Below are 17,192 nucleotides of genomic sequence, written 5' to 3'. Positions count from 1 at the left end.
TCATGTCTCCCTGAGATGTATCCTGAATGTACAAATAGCAAGTTTTCTTCACTGGAGCATGAGAACAAGCCAATAATACAATGTCTTTTTTTTTTCTTTTTTGAAATGCTATTTCCCAGGATATTAGCACCATATTAGGAATATTGCCAACAAAAACAACAAAGATTTCCCAAACAACTCTATGGTTCTTTTGGAGAACAGATTATCAAAGAATATTAAATGTCTATGGAGATTCTCAGTCATCCAGGTCCTGGTTGTCCCAAAAGTGCTTTTTCAAAAGGCAACCGGACTTTCTGCAAAACGTCTTCGAAGAAAAACCAGAAAGTCCAGTTGCCTCTTGAAAAAGTACTTTTGGGGACATCAAAGGATATTGTATCATTAGGAACTTTCAGAACAAGAGTCAAAACATCCTTCAGGCTATTACTCTGTCTTAATTCATATTTAGCAAAGTACATTAAATTTCACTCAATTTGAACTGATTTCATGCCAATCTCAAGTAAGGTGCTCAAGAATGGGAGAAGGGTGCACACATGGCCAGCAAATTACAGTATGACCATTTATGAAGTAGATGAATTAGTGATATGTTGTGGTCTGTTTGTCTCTGTCTCTGTCTCTGTCTCTGTCTCTGTCTCTGTCTCTGTCTCTGTCTCTGTCTCTATCTATCTATCTATCTATCTATCTATCTATCTATCTATCTATCTATCTACCTACCTACCTACCTACCTACCAACCAACCTACCTACCTACTGTATATTCATTTCTCATATTTAGCAACTGCCCATCTCCTACATAGAGTGACTCTGAACAGTACAAATAGTATTCATATGTATTTTGCTCCACCATCAAGGCTTATGCTATGTTTCTAACCATTGCTTCCCACTCTTTTAGTTTAAATTAGGCTATAAATAATAGCATAAACCTGACTTAACTCAGGCTTTAACAGAGCTGATTGGTGGTCACAAGACTTGCATGAATTATAATTTTGAGGATTTCAGATGTGTTGGATTGCATGTTTTAGCTATCCTTCTCAGCATGGCTACGCTGACTAAAATGGATGAATTACTGCATTTTGCAAGCGCAGTCATAGCATTAAGAGTTTACTTTTTAAACAATATTAAAAGTTTGTGCAATAGATCTCACTTTTAAACTTTTGCTTGAACTTAATGCTTGCCAATTAGGACAGGGATTAAGAATTACTAGCAGCAGCACTAGCCAATACAGTGATTAGGGATGCTGTAAATTATAGATCAGTATCGAAACATATTTTCTTTTAAATTATACTTTATAGAACTTACTGCAAAGGTGTAGCTAAATAGGTGTACATGTTTTTAGAAGAGCTATGTAGGTGGTGGAATGAGGTTTGTGCACGAAGAGTTTGTGTAAGCATCTGCCTTTCTTATCTTAGTACCATAGAGACAATGTTTGCTCTCTGTAGTCCAGCTAATTTGGTTTAATAAGACAGGAGAACAAATGGCAATTCCTTTGTTAGGCATAAGTGTATAGACGTAATGCGTCTGAATTCTGAATAACAGTCCTCATGTATTGTTTCAAGCAGAATGATACTCAGAACAAAATGGATATGATCCCCAAAGAAGTAGGGCTGCTTATTGAAAAACCAAATTTTGTTAATGAAGTTTTAAATGCTCCTTTAATTTACAGGTTTTTTTAAAAAAAAATATAGAATTTAAAAAATTATTTTTTCCTTGCTGATATTTCAGTTAATGAGTTGATGCTAGGTTGCTGACTCAAGATGTGCATTGGTATTATCTATCTACGTAGGAATTACAATATATATCTTGCCTTTCATTCAGAAGCTCAAGGCAGTATATATAGCAATAACAATAGCACTTAGACATATATACCATTCCATAGTGCTTTACAGTACTTTCTAAGCAATTTACAAATGTCAGCATATTGCCCCCAACAATCTGGATCCTCATTTTACCAACCTCGGAAGGATGGAAGGCTGAGTCAACCTTGAGCCAGTCAGGATCGAACTGCAGGCTGCGGGCAGAATTTGCCTGCAATACTGCATTTTAACCTCTGTGCCACTATGGCTCCTTATAGTATTCCTGCCTCCTAATTTTTCTTACAGCAACAATTCAGATTGGGCTGAGAATAATGGTCACCTAGGAAGTTTTTCGGGTGAGGATGATTTAGAAGTTGAGTGTCCTCATTCCTAGTTCAACACTGCATTGGCTTTCATTGGAAGGGGTGATATTGTGAATAGCAATATGTTCATCAAACATTATGAACAATATGTTCAAGGCGTTTTGAATAGATTATTTTTTTAAAACCAAAGCCATAGTGAAAGAAAGGTGTATATAAGGAATGGGAACCTCCCCTCTCTCCAGGTGGTTTGAATAATAACAACAACAACAACAACAACTTTATTGTCATTGTATGGGTATACACAGTATACCCATACAATGAAATTCACTTAACACCCAAAGACCAGGTCCAACACACATAACAATCCCCAAACATATCCCCACCCACTACAAATTCCGCACCCCTAAACCACCCAAACATTCACACAACAGACCAAGTAATGTTGTCCAACAGCTCAATGATGGTGGCCCTTTAGTTCATTGTTGAGTGCAATTATAGCTCTGGGATAAAAACTATTCAGAAAACGTGTGGTCCGAGTTTGAAGCAACAGTACCAGAATATATGAGAATTGTCTGTCTTGAAAAAGGCTTATTGGAAATATAGATAGAAGTATCCGGAAGGCATTGAGTAGCAACTTCTGTATAAATATTGAACCTGAGGCTTGATTGCTATATTTGGACATAAAAACACCTACAAATAGTCCTCAAGTTATAGTTGGAATTGGAATCGGAATGTCCATTGCTAAGCAATATGGGCATAAAGTGTGACATTACATGACTGCATCACTTAGTGATAACAATCCCAGCAGTCCCTATTGCCATCATTAACCAAATCCCACTGGTTGTTTGGTGAGAACCCACCTGATCCCAGCCATTCCTGGCTGGGTCCCTTCTAGCCCTGAGCCTCAGTAAGGGAAGAGACTATTTCCTCTGTCTCCTCTTCAACTCTCTGTACCTCCCATCTCACCTCCCCATCCTCCCACCCTGTCTACTTGGATCCTGGTAAAGCTGCATTTCTCTGTGATGGCCATACTGAGGCTAAAGTAAAGGCCCAGGAATGGTGGCAGACTGATAAGACTGCTGAAGGCACTGGTCTTCTGAGGAATTCCCCTGTGAAGGATGGTCCAAAGGGCAGAGATGGGAAGAAGGTAGGTGGTGGGGAAGTTGAAGCACCCAAATTTTAATCAAGTCACTATGATGGTGCTACAGCATCCATAACTTCAGGGACCAAATCTTAAGTACCATTCTTTCAACACTGCCTTAACTTTGAATGGTTGCTGAATGGATGGTAGTTAAGCAAAAACTACCTATATTCTGATTAGATTCCCACATTGTGCTAAAAAGTGATTTTGTTTTGTGATACATGAATCCAGTCAGTTGTGATTTGTTGAACACAGGACTAACAAATCATGTCTTAATGTGAACTCAGCTGTAGAAAGAAGAAAAAAGTAACCTTCCTACCTTAGACCAGGGGTGGGTTCTAAATTTTTTTACTACTGGTTCTGTGGGCGTGGTTTATTTTGTGGGCGTGGCTTGATGGTTATGTGACAGTGGGCATGGATTGATGGTCATGTGACTGGGTAGGCGTGGCCAACTCAATGTCACTCACGTCAAGGGGTCCCCTCCCCTGGCCCCTCCCCTCCCAGCCATTCCTTATCACACCCAGCCTCAACGTATCTATAGTTCTGTAAAAATGTTGTTCACCTTTTTTCAACTTTATTTTCTACATACTATGTACATTCTACATACTATAGATGCACTTTCATGAACCACTGAAAGGAAGAAATGGCTCACATGCTTTGCCCAAGAGAGTGATAGGCAACAGGCTTTTAAGGGGCTGCCAAAAAAAAAAAGGGGGGGGCAATGTATTTTCCAAAGCACCAGAAGGCAAAACAAAAAGCAATGGATGGAAACTGAACAAAGAGAGAAGCAACCTAAAAATAAGGAGAAACTTCCTGACAGTGTGAACCAATATAAGCGCAGAAATATTTCAGTCATAATTTCACATATAAAATAGCCATTCGTATAATACATCCTGCATATTGTTCAAAACAGTCATTAGTATTATGGCTGATGTTTGACAGCAAGCCTAAAAGTCAAAGATTACAAGAGTGCTTCTTTCTCTGTATGTATACAAAACATCACATACCAGGAATAGCATATTAAAATGGACTTACGCAGTGGTGGGTTTCAAAATTTTTTACTACTGGTTCTGTGGATGTGACTTGGTGGGTGTGGCATGGCAGGTGTGATGGGAAGGATACTGCAAAATCCCCATTCCCTCCCCACTCCAGGGGAAGGTTACTTCAAAAACCTGCTCTGAAAAGGAATCAAACTCCCCCCTCTTCTTTTCCCCAAATAAAATATTACTCATAAGAAAAGGCTCCCAGAAAAGCAAGGAAAAATGAAGCTGCTAACAAGGAACCTGCCTGATACTAATTCCACATTCCTGCCAGCTGCATAAAGGAAACTTTGTAAGAAGAAAATAGCTACCAGTGCTTAAGAGATAATAGAAAGTTCGGCTCTATTTATAAGCAGGCAGAAAACTCATTCAAGACAGGATATTTCATAATGGAAATTGCCCAAACCTTTTTAGAAAAACAAAGCCCATGTTGCACAAACCTCAAAACTTCAAAAACATAGTACCATATAAGAATCCCTCCTCTTATCCAGATTGTTGTTCAGCTGACCCAGAAACGAACTGCTGAATGTCACTTCGCTTCTGCAAGCAAAAACCTCCTTCCAGCAGCTGCTTCTTGGCTTGTCAATTTAAAGCGACTGCATCTTCCCCCCCTCCTTTGCCAAGTGATCTCCTGGCTGAGAAACGAGGCCTGATTTTTTCCTTCTAGCCGATCAGTTGGGAGGCTTCTTGGCTTCTCAATTTAAAGCGACGGTATCTTGTTTTTTTTCCTCTTCTTTGTCAAGTGAGCCCTGATTTTTTCCTTCTAATTGATCAGTTGGGAGTCGGGAGGCAGTGAATAGATTGGGAGTGGGGCCAGGCAGAGGTGGTATTTACCGGTTCTCCAAACTACTCAAAATTTCTACTATTGGTTCACAAGAACCGGGGAGAACCGGTAGTAACCCACCACTGCCTTAGACCATATAATCTGGTTATCACTTCCTCAGTCATGGGTGCTATTCAGATAGATACTAATCAGTTTATGAGTTTGGTCATTCCATTGAGTATCTATTTCAACTATTGTATCAAACACAAACTAAATATTAATGTTAGCAGTGATTTCTATCCTTTCAAACAGTAACAAATCCAAACTGAATTGGAAACCTTCTTCATACTTCCAGAAAGTTTTTATAGATAGAAAAATGGAAATATGCAGATTTTCAGAGAATAATTAAATTTTCAGAAAAGTCTGAATCAAGTTATTTTGTGAAATATTAATATGTAATTATTGGTTACCATTTTATATCATTATAATAATCACATACTGTACTTATCTCCAGTTCTTTCTCTTCTCTTCTACTATTTTTCTTTCTATCTTATGTTGAAGTATACCAAACATGTATATTATTATTGAGGAGGTGGGGTTTTTTTTTTGCTTGATTATGTCAAGTCTGGATCAATTCTTGTGACCACATAAATTGATATCCTCTTAGATGATCTGTTCTCAACATAGCCCTTAAGTTATGTATAAAATTATATCTAGTTTTCTTACCCTTGGGTTAGAATCTAGTTCCAATACATAAAATATAGCATAGTGGTTAAACCAGTTTGAAGATGATTTATACCTGCCTTTCAAATCACTATCTTGCAGATATGTTTGACTAGACACTAGAACGTCTTACTGATCATATCTGAATTCTGAGAATGTACTCTGACACATTTACAGTATATGTATAGGGACATAGGGAACCCCAAATGTTTACATTGTACAAGTAAACTAGGACAAAGTTATTTGGCAATATGCAGTTTTTTGAATTGTGATAATCAAAATGTTCACAGTTCATGAAATTTAATATCAGGATTAAAGAGATAACTTGCAAACACAACTTCCAGACACCGTACATGGGATACTATTTTCATAACGTAATAGTGAAAAGAAATTACAAATAGGATGACAGGTTATTTTCAGAGGAACTTTGAAAAACTGAATTCAGGATTGTTCCTAGAACTGATGCTATAAAATATGTTGGATTACAGTTCACTTCCAGCCAGCATGATAGTAAGAATTATCATCCAACCGACATGCACAGATGTCCAAGTTGTCGGAGCTGGGATGGAAGACTTATTCTACCTGTCCCCATTCATGATTTGTTAAATGTGCTCTGTAGAGCATAATGTGTCTGTGGCAGAGGATCAATTATAATAATGGTCAATAATAATAACTGCAGGAAGATTGCAGAGACTGACTACAAAAAATGGAATGGCAAAGTAGCAACAATGGTGTATAGGAATATCTTGAAGAAATACCACTTGCCTGCAAACAAGAACAGGTGGAACTACAAAATAGATAAATAAATAAAAAAGGCAAAAGGCAAAATGCTCTGGAACTTTAGAATTCAAACAGGCAAACATCTGCTGAACAATACCCCAGGCTTAACAATTTTTATTTATTTATTTATTTTATTTATATGTCGCCCTTCTCCGGAGACTCAGGGTGGCTTACAATGCGTTAAGCAATAGCCTTCATACTTTTGTATAATTGTTGATTAAAAAAGATAAAAAAGACTGGGAAATAGACATTGCATACCCAGAGAAAACAAAATAGAAGAAAATGTGGTAGAGAAAATAGCAAAATATACTGTAAAGCAAATATTTTACTGTAAAGCAAAATATACTGTAAAGCAAATAGAAGTAGAACAAATATGGTAAAAGAAAGCAAAGAGAGTGAAACCAGTAGCAATAGGCACCTTGCATTCAGTCCCAAAACATTTGAAATACTATTTGAACACCATTGGCATTGACAGAATCACCATCGGTTAATTGCAAAAGGCAGCTTTAGTTGGAACAGCTTTCATCCTGCCACAATACCTTTAATATTATTATTAAACAATATCTACAGTACCTATCCAGGTCCTTAAAAAGGACTGGATAGATGGATAAAAATGCCAAATCCAGTTTAAATATCCGGCTGACATCATAATACTGATTCGGAGCCCTTGGAGCAATAGTTAAAGGACTCCCTTGATATCTGGAAATATTGAATTTGTCGAACTTGAGTACCCTCATTTAATAAAAAAAACCCACCCTGCTTGGAACTGCCTAGATTCCTTGATACTACCTTATTAATGTTTAGCTCCTTGGTTAGGACTCAAATTATTAAGTTTCTACCAATCTGGGAATCCAACCGTACATTACTCAAATATAATTTTGTACATTTTAACTCCAATCTTCTAGATGCCAACCAGTTCCACTAGCTGTCAATTATTTAAATTGGTGAATTTATACATGCTTCAGTTTGTTCAAAATCAACAAGGATGTTGGCTTTGAGTGTAGTTTTTTTTTTCTTTTTCTTTTTTAAATGGCTGTGGTGACGATTTGCCAGTATTGCTGCATACTTGATATATCGGTATTTAGGTCAGTCTTGTAATTATCCTTCATTTTTTTAAAAAGAAGCCTTCCCTATCCTTAGAGCTCCTTAGGTTTTTCTAGGGAATTGTTTTGAATTTGATTTCCCTTCTTCCACCTGACTGTTTTGTGTAAATGTAGGCCACCGAAAGCTCCTGAATGGAGCTGTTAATTGGGTCAGTGAGAAACAACAAAACCATATTAAGATTCTGTGATCAAATAACTGGAGCAAACTTTGCAGTCACCATTGTACTGAATGTTTACGACAGCAGCTTTTCCAAGCGGAGCTCAGCAGGCCTACATGAAGGAGCTCAGTGGAGGGAATCATATCTTTCAGCTTTCCTTCGTTCACGTTGCTCGTTTGTTTAATCTTCTGGAGATGAAAAACCCACAAGAACAGCAGTTGTGAGATAGTTCAGAGAAAAAAACAATAGGTAGGACTATTGCTGTAAGGCAACAGCATTGTAAGGCAATGCTGTTGCCAGATCTCAACATGAGAATTAGTTTTAGGACTCAGCTGTTTTTAAACCCTAGTTTGGTGTTACATTGAAAGCTGGTCAAAGAAAATCTCTATTAGCTTGATTTATTATGAACTAAGTATTGAAATAGGGTTGCTGCCAGATTCTCCTGGTTATTGACCATTGTAGATATCCTGAAATGTAACACTAATACCATATAGATTTTGGTAATATAAGATGGTGAAAAGAATGAATTAAATAGTTTTAAATGGCTTTTTTGTCCAGTATATCTCTTATTTAAAATTAACTTATTACCATTGTCAATTTTCAGTTTATTATATTTGTGTTTTAAATAGAATTGTCTAGATTGTACTACTTGCATTGTCACGCTCCCTTGAACCCATAAAAAGCATTGCAATGTTTTCTCCTTTCTGGCAACTGAGGATAACATTTTATGCATTGAATGAATTGATCCTTATCCATGTAAAGTTTTATGCAATAAATATTTTACTAGATTTAGAAACAGGTATGGTAGTCCTTGACTTACAACAGTTCGTTTAGTGATTGTTCAAATTTACAACGGCACTGAAAAAGTGACTTATGATTGTTTTTCACATTTACAACCGTTGCAGTATCCCCATGATCACATGATCAAAATTCAGATCCTTGGCAACTGATTCGTATTTATGACGGTTGCAGTATCCTAAAGTCATGTTGTCACCTTTTGTGATCTTCTGACAAGCAAAGTCAATGAAGAAGCTGGATTTATTTAACAATCTTGTTACTAACTTAACAATTGCAGTGATTCGCTTAACAACTGTGGCAGGAAAGGTCGTAAAATGGGGCAAAACTCACTAACAAATACCTCGCTTAACAACAGAAATTTTGGGTTCAATTGTGGGTGTACGTCGAGGACTACCTGTATACTAGTTCCAGGCTGCATATCATTCTGACAAACTTTGATTTTAAGATCTTTCAAAATCCCTTTCAACCTCAACAGCCCAAAATCAGTGATTTATTTGCTACCATTTTAAGGCAGGGCTTAGCCCTAAAGTGCATGTAATGCAATTTAACAAACATCAAAAGGGGTAACATCTCCTTCCAATCCATAGAAAACCTTGCATCCATTCACATGTGTGATGTGTTTCTTCTTCATAAGAACTCTACTACCCATTTCAGCCCTTGACTTCCTCTTCCCATATCCATTAGCAGGAGAATTAAACTCAAAATCTCTTTACCCAAGCATTTAGGTTATAAAAATTTAAATTCACCACATGGATTAAACACATACATATATGCAATACTGGAGAAACTTTTATGAATAAAGATGCTAACAGGAAGGAATCAGGTTTTCCCTTCACACAGGAAATGCTTCTAGTATAGAATCAGATCACTGTCCCACCCAGTCAAAATCTATCAAGTTCATCAAATGAGTGGTCTGGATAAGCCTCACCTTTCTGATATCATTCAAATTATATCTTTCTCTGTCAGGAACGAAAGATCAGGTTCATACATGAAAATTCAATTAAGCTGATTTATTACTAAAAGCCTATGCACAGGAATCTTAACTAAAGTTAAGAACTGGTTAGAATTAAATAAGGGTCAACAGCACGGGGGAGGAGGGCAAGACTTAATACTCTTATGTCTAAGTAGGGATTCTAGACTGATCCATCTTTTTCCTTAGCCCCCAGGTTCTGCCATTCCTTTCCCTACAATCTCTGGAGATATTTTGATTCTAGGATAGATTAAGATTACAGTGCTTACACCAAAATAATGTAAATCATATTAACAAGTAATATGTCTCTTTTTTGCTATCTGTAATTTGCTATTACTTATGAACTAATCGACCTATTTTTTAAAACCCTATTTGTAAAATCTTAATAAAAAGTCTGTGCCATCTACCCATTTTCCTTGACATTACCATGTAAAATATATTATTTCTTAATAAATCTGCAAAACATTTAATACTTGATTTCTCTCCCATTTCTAGACAAGAGCAGGTCTGCATTCTGTATCAGAACATCAATATAGTGGAACCACGATTAATTCAACCATATGAAAATGTTATTAAGAACTTTATTAGAGAGATCAAGCTGCAGAGTACAGAAATGGAGACCTTGGCCATTGCTGTAAAAAGGTAGATAACTGGGTTTGTACTTTATAATGAAACTATATTAGAATAAATTATTCAAATCTGAAGTGGGCAAGTATCCTCTAGAACTGTGGACATATCTACATCTGCATCAAGTAAATAAAGAGTGTCCATACCATATCCAGAGCACTACTGGATTCAAATACTTCTATCAGTCCCAGACAACAGAGCTGGTGGGAAGGGATTAGAGGAATTGGAGTACAAGGTATTTGAATTTGTTTATCCATGCTTTAAATACCCAATAAATCATGGGGTGAAGAACAAATGTATTATAAAGGTCATGCTATCATGACCCTTGCAAATGATTAAATATGCTTTGTTTTATAATTTGTGAACGAACATCTGTATGTTTTCTAAAACAGCCTTTTCAGAACAGGTATCTCTAACTTAACTTTGAGATTTCTGATCACAAAGAATTTGAGGCTGAAGGGAAGAGAAGGAAGAATTAAGTGAAAAATGTATTGCTACATAGAAATTAGGAATTTGGTTTATTAATGGTTAAAACACTAATTTTCTCAACAAGGCACAAACTAGGTAGTAGCTTCCCAAATACTTGGACCACAAGTATTTTAGTTTTAGAATGGCAGCCCTATCAATTGAGTTTCAGTTGGTGGAAGAGATAGCACAACACTGATAATACCTAATCTTATTTCAAATCCTATGCAATCATTTTGCACTTCTATACTTATGCAAAGAAGCCTTTGTCTTCTCGTGCTCCTAAGTCTTCTCCATTGAAGAGAGTTGCATGTGTACATTCCCTGCATTCTTTCTGAGACAATTTCTCCTGCCAGGATGAGATTCTGATGCCACTAATAGAGCCTGGTCGTCATATTACTAGTGGATATACCCTGTTTCCCCCAAAATAAGACATAATAAGCCCAATCAGGCTTTTGAGTGCATGACAATAAGGCCAAGCGCTTATTTCAGGGTTCAAAAAAATATAAGACAGGGTCTTATTTTCAGGGAAACATGTATATAGGACTTCAATTTAGTGATAAGATGTGAATTCTGCTATTATCTGCATTCCGTCAGTTTTTTTCTGCTGCCAACATTCTGAGACTATATGTACTATGTTTCTTTCCTATATCTTGCTTTTAATTTTGGCTTATTGGTATTTTCCAGTGAATTATGCTATAGGTGGAAATAAAATAGACTATATAATCTGTAATATATGTATTAATTTGTAGTCTTTGGAGTTATGGTATCAATGTGATAATTCATTTACATCCACATCAGTTTCACCTAGAGAGATTTAGTGCCTAGTATTGCAATGTCAGACCTTTCTGCAGATACTGTAATTTGCTTATTGCTGTGAGGAATAGAAAAACTTAGGTTCAGAGTTGTATGAAGACAATTTAGATATTTTTTAATTGTAAATTGATTTTAGTTGGGGTGTTTTAAATTTAATTGGGCCAAAATTTGCCTAATTCTTTTAAAAAATTTTAAATTTTGTATGTGATGTTTTTATTTTCGGCTGTTCACCGCCCTGAGTCCAGTAGGAGAAGGGCGGTATAAAAATTTAATAAAATAATAAATAATCAATCCCTATAGTTGCTCAATACTGAAGATCTTTGATAAACAGGATAATTGATTATGAAAGGCAATTTACATGTCTCTTTTAGCAATATAATGTCACATTAGCTACAGGGAAGGTCCACCAGTTAATTAAAGATGGGAATATAGTCTGTTCTCCTGGTTTGAAACATATTGCCCCAATTATTTTTAAGGTTGTTTTATGTGAGTATTCACTTTTATAGAGCACAAGATAAAGCAGCCATGCAGCTTGGTGAACTAGAAGAGGAGATGGAGCAACGCATACAGGCTACAGAACATAAAGTCAAGAAGGAGGTGATTAACTAATACTTAAAATACTAATGACTTAGAAAGGCTTGCTTCCCATAACAAAATAAATTTTGTTCTTCAGATTTGATGCATGGATAATTTCTCTGCATTATTTTCCTCTTTAGTTTGCCTCTAATGCAAAACAGTACAAAGCCAGCACTTTCTCTATCTCTTTCCTAATTTATCCATCTTTTTATACAAAAAAGAAAAATTTGGGGAAAAGGAAAAGATGCCCATGAAAGCTTACTGCAGGCTAGTAATTTGAAGTAATCTGTCATGGCAGACTAAATTGTAGTCTAAGGTCTGTTATGTAGAAGATGAAGAGCCATTATATAGGGTTCTGGAAAGTGGATAATACATATAGATCTGTGACATTTTTTCCCCTCCAAGTGCGTGGAGGAAATGTGAATTCATAACAATTGATTCCGTCCTAGTTCTTATAGATCATGTGCAAATAGAGATACTTGGAAATGGACTAATGTGTACAGTCCTGTTTCTCTTCCTATTTTCCATTCAACAATATCCTTAATTTCCATTTATTTATGGGTCTCATATAACAAATAACAAAAGTTATAATAACAAAAGTTATTTTCATATAACTTTTGGTAATTAAATCTAGGGTGTAATTAAAAGGAAAAAAACTGTATTCTACATATTATTATAGAACTGAAGTTACAAATAGTTCTAACCAGAAATGTAGATCTCTAATATTAGAATATGGTAAAATAATTACATACATTGACTACAGAAAATGCCTACAGTTTTTCCTCAGTGGTATCCTAGGGCAGCTCTGTATCCTTGGAAGATTTCTTTCACAGAATCTCTGGTCGTCAAATTAGATTACTACTTCATTCTTATAGATTTACTAGTGTGGTTGCATCCCTCCTATAATAGCTAAAAATAACTACTTATTTAGTAGTTATTACAACTTAATAGTGGGCTTTTAGGTCTTGTAGATAAGAAATCTGATCATGATGTTGTTAAAACTCTGAAAACTGCTTTTTTTAGTTAAAAGAACAGAGATGTTAATGTACATTAAGGCAGAATTGTTGAGATTTTTTTTTCTTCTTCTCCAAATTGGAACACCGGGGGGGGGGGGGGGGGGGGGGGAGAGTCTGCAGGTGAACTAAATTGGGGAGCAAATTGACAAAAAACATATTGTACTGTTAAGATGAAAGCCCTTCTTCTTTTGTACATATGACACTGTATGCATGCCCCAAAGGGGTGGAGCTTGTGATAAGTTGCTGTTTTTGTCATTTTGACAAAGGAGGGAAGCTTGTGTGGATACCCATGCACAGTGTCATTTATTCCTCCAAACAATTAAAATATGAAAAATACAGGAAAAAAATGAACGCAAAATTCTGGGTTTAGTTTTGAGTATTTGCCCTATCTCTCAAAATAAGCAAGAGATTCTAATAGGATTCACAAGCTCCCCTAAATTATATTATGATTTTAAATTAGGTTCTGAAGTAAAGTTTGCAAAATATGGTTTATGTTTTATAAATCAAGCTCAGTATTTTGTATGAACCAAGCTAATTAAATAAATTCTAGTTAAACCAATTTATGTGGCTGTCAACAACTAATAGCAATGTATACAATAGTTATAATCTTGGTTCTGATTATAAATAGATTTTGAAGTATCCCTGAGTTTCAAAAATATTGTTTTTCTCCTGTGGAATGAGGAGAACTTGCTTTTAGAGAAGGAAAAACAAACTGTTGCAAGTAATGTGTGTGCAATGGACATTTATGACTTTACTAAGGAATGGGTTTGTATTTGATGAAACAATAGCAAATGGGTATTTTCTGTGTATTAATTGCCATCTAAATATTAAGAGCAGCCTATAATAATGTAGTTTGCTTATCATTCTTGAAATTCTGCTTATCTTACTCTGTTCTTCACAAATGTACTGTTAAAAAGAAAGACGCCTCAAATGTAAATGCAAGATTGCTGCTGTGATATTTACTTTGTGGGATAGTTCTGAACTATAAGTTTTATTAGCACATAGTTTTTACCGAAGCAAGTATGACTTGTGATACAGTCAAATAGTGCTTTGTGTGCTAATAATTATTGTAGAGTATGTGCTTTTTTGTGTTTATTTTCAGGTGACATGAAACATGTACAATAGCAAATCTTTGTGCATATCTAGTCATATATGAATGCTTTTAGATTGGCCAACTGTATAATTAAAACAGATACGTGTTCTGCTGAATTAGAACTGCTTAAGTCTGCCATTTGTAATTTAACAAATGCGTAAAATGTTTCAGGAGAAGCGTAAAGCAGAAGAAGCTTTGAATGATCTCAAGCGTCAATATGAAACTGAAGTGGGGGATCTCCAAGTGACAATAAAAAAATTAAAAATGGTATGTACACCCTTAATGGTGATGAGTGCATGGCTAAATAGGTCCAGGCCTGATTCTCTGTAAATGTTCTGCTATCTTTGAAGCAATTAAACAGACAAGAAACTTGACTTTCATCTTATTGAAAAATGAACTTCACATATTTTAATCCCTGAGATAACAGAACAAAGTGATGATTCCTTAAAAACAAAGGAATTGTGTTCTATGGTATGGTTATGAAACAGAACTAAATGGTTTTAAATGTGTCCTTCTTCATTCTTTTTACAAGGCAATTAGTATTTCGTTATTTCAAAAAGTGAGAGGTTAGCTCTGTTGTATTTTGGGAGTAAATCTGCTCATTGAAGTCTAGAGTTAATGTCCGCAATTGCTTGTCTGAATAACCACAAATAAGAATCTATTGACCTTAATGAGCCTTTCTCCAGTCACATGCCTTTTGGTTACTCAGTTCCCTAATAATAACAGTGTTTGACAATTAGGTTTTGAATTATCAAAGCATCTGGTAAATCTAAATAGACTTTGGTCAGCTTGAAAGTAAGGATTTAGCTATAGCCTAAAATGAGCAGGAATTCCTTTTGTTGACAGATTGGGAAACCTTTCTGTGAATTGAAGATTAGTTAATTCTTAGCTTTCCAGTTATTGTTTTAATTTTTCAATTATCATTATGCAATCATTCTTTGTTCTTCAGTTATTCATTGCTTCACACCATAAATTATTTGTATTGGTGATAATAGCTCAGGAAGTTAATGACTAGTTTAATAGTGTAGTACTGTCTCAAGTTGTTAGTTTTTAATTTAATAAAACTAGTTAGCTAGTTTTAAAAGCTGCCCTCAAATAACCTATACAGAAAACAATTGAGTTCTTGAGCATTTTTGTGAAAGGTTTGATTCCCTTTGCATTGTAGTGAGGCAGTCAGAGAAATTTCCTTATAACTTTTACGTTTTCTTTATTGTTTACAGCTTGAGGAACAATCTAAACACATTAATCACAAAGAAGATTTGACAGTATTAAAAAGAAGGATACATGATCTGACCTTGGTATGAATTTCCTCATTTAGCCTATCAGTCTCAACGTAACTAGTATTTTTGTTGCCTCTTCTGGCTTGGTGAAATTTGACATTTTCTTGAACTGTCAGGGAATTCAAATGAACGAATAGAATTTTAGGGAGAGGGAAAAAAAAACATTTTCCTGGGTATGTGGTGTGTTTAGCTCCATATATTAACAAGTAGTTAATGGGTAAGTAGTGTGTATAACAATAAAATACAGACTGGTCCTTAGATGCAGACATGTTTTCCTACTGGTGGAACAGTGAGATGGAATTTTTATAGTTCTGTGGCCTTGTGCATACCATGAATATCTATTCTAGGGAGTTTTGAAAAGCTACAAACAGATTTTGTGGGGAAAGAGGTTCGGTACAAATGCGAAACCAGTACAGAAATAAGTAATCCTTTTATTTTAAGCTGGTGACTATTCACGTAGTTCATAGGTTGATGAAATAATTTATCAAAGTAGCCAAAAAACTTGTTTAATTTCATGAATCATTATTGCATGAATTACTATTTTTGAATGTTTCATTTTTAAAATTTCTGTTTTTAGGAAAACCAGAAACTTAAAAAAGATCTTATGGAAGCACAGACAAATATAGCTTTCCTTCAGAGTGAATTAGATGCTTTAAAAAGTGATATTGCAGATCAAAGTTTGAATTCAGAAAGGTAAGAGAATATCTCTAGAGATACATAGTAAGTTGTTGTTGGTAAAAAACCAAACTAATTCCCCCTAAACTATTCTCTTTGCAGAGATCTAGACATGATCAGAGAGTACACTGAAGACAGAGATAGCTTGGAGAGGCAGATAGCAATATTACAGTAAGCTGCTAAATAATTCTGTTTTTAAAATGTTTTCATTTATAAATTTTGATATTTAGAAGTTAGGATCTCCAATGGGGAAAAGAAAAGCTCTCTTTTTTTTCTGTGAAAGAACAGCGCTCTCTTTTTGGGGGGAAAGGTATCTCCAGTTCCCTGATCTATATTTTAATCAGCCTGCCTGGTAGATAAAACATAGTCACAGTATTAAGCTCCATTTGATATTATAGGAAACCGGTATGATCTTTGGAAGCATTCCTTTGTTCAGAAATAAAATTTAATCATTTTTATTTATTTTTCATTTTTATATCTCTACTGACCAAAGTCTATAATCTTACAGGTTTTTAGGTCACTGAATTCTAAATGAGCCATAGTCCACTGCATTTTATTTATTTATTTGTATGTTCCTTTCCAAAAGGATGTATTTATTTAAAACATTTATTTAGCTGCCCATCTCCTAACCAACATTGGGCAGGTTTCAATCAAAATTTAAAACAACATATAAAACCATATTAAAACTATCAAACTAAACAATTAAAACAGTGGTTATTACATTACATGTAACATCTTAATATTACACTAGGTCCAAAGTACCTGAAAATATAGTATAACAAAGTAATATTTAATGCTTACTTAATTACTAATACTTGGTTGAATGTTCTTGGGATAAAATGAACTGGAGGAAATGAACTGATCTGCAGTAAAATAGATAAGTTCAAATTGAATAATTTTGTCTCAGAACTAAGATAATTATTGGAGGCTTTGCTCCAAGAACACATGACTGCTAAAGTGGCTACGTAGAATCAGCCTTCTCCACATAAACTTTGAAATAACCCCTCTGGAATAACATACTTGGGCCTTACTCTATGGTCTTTGTGGTGACATATA

The 17,192-nt window shown here is 35.3% G+C and overlaps 1 protein-coding gene across 1 annotated transcript in view; it reads left to right on the top strand.

Annotated features, from left to right (window-relative positions):
* Positions 1–17,192, top strand: part of RASEF (RAS and EF-hand domain containing) — a 35,749-nt gene that overhangs the window by 1,737 nt on the left and 16,820 nt on the right. Inside the window, exons 2-7 of the mRNA XM_070935625.1 lie at positions 10,084–10,230; positions 12,003–12,093; positions 14,353–14,448; positions 15,402–15,479; positions 16,039–16,154; positions 16,239–16,307. Of these exons, the coding sequence (XP_070791726.1) occupies positions 10,084–10,230; positions 12,003–12,093; positions 14,353–14,448; positions 15,402–15,479; positions 16,039–16,154; positions 16,239–16,307 (597 nt within the window). The remainder of the gene's footprint in view (positions 1–10,083; positions 10,231–12,002; positions 12,094–14,352; positions 14,449–15,401; positions 15,480–16,038; positions 16,155–16,238; positions 16,308–17,192) is intronic.

The sequence above is a fragment of the Pituophis catenifer genome, unplaced genomic scaffold (genome assembly GCF_029215685.1).
Source record: "Pituophis catenifer annectens isolate HBS135680 unplaced genomic scaffold, rPitCat1.0.hap2 SCAF_2, whole genome shotgun sequence".
NCBI classification, from domain to species: domain Eukaryota; kingdom Metazoa; phylum Chordata; class Lepidosauria; order Squamata; family Colubridae; genus Pituophis; species Pituophis catenifer.
The sequence above is the reverse complement of the archived record's forward strand: the minus strand, read 5'-3'. Positions and strand labels throughout refer to the sequence as shown.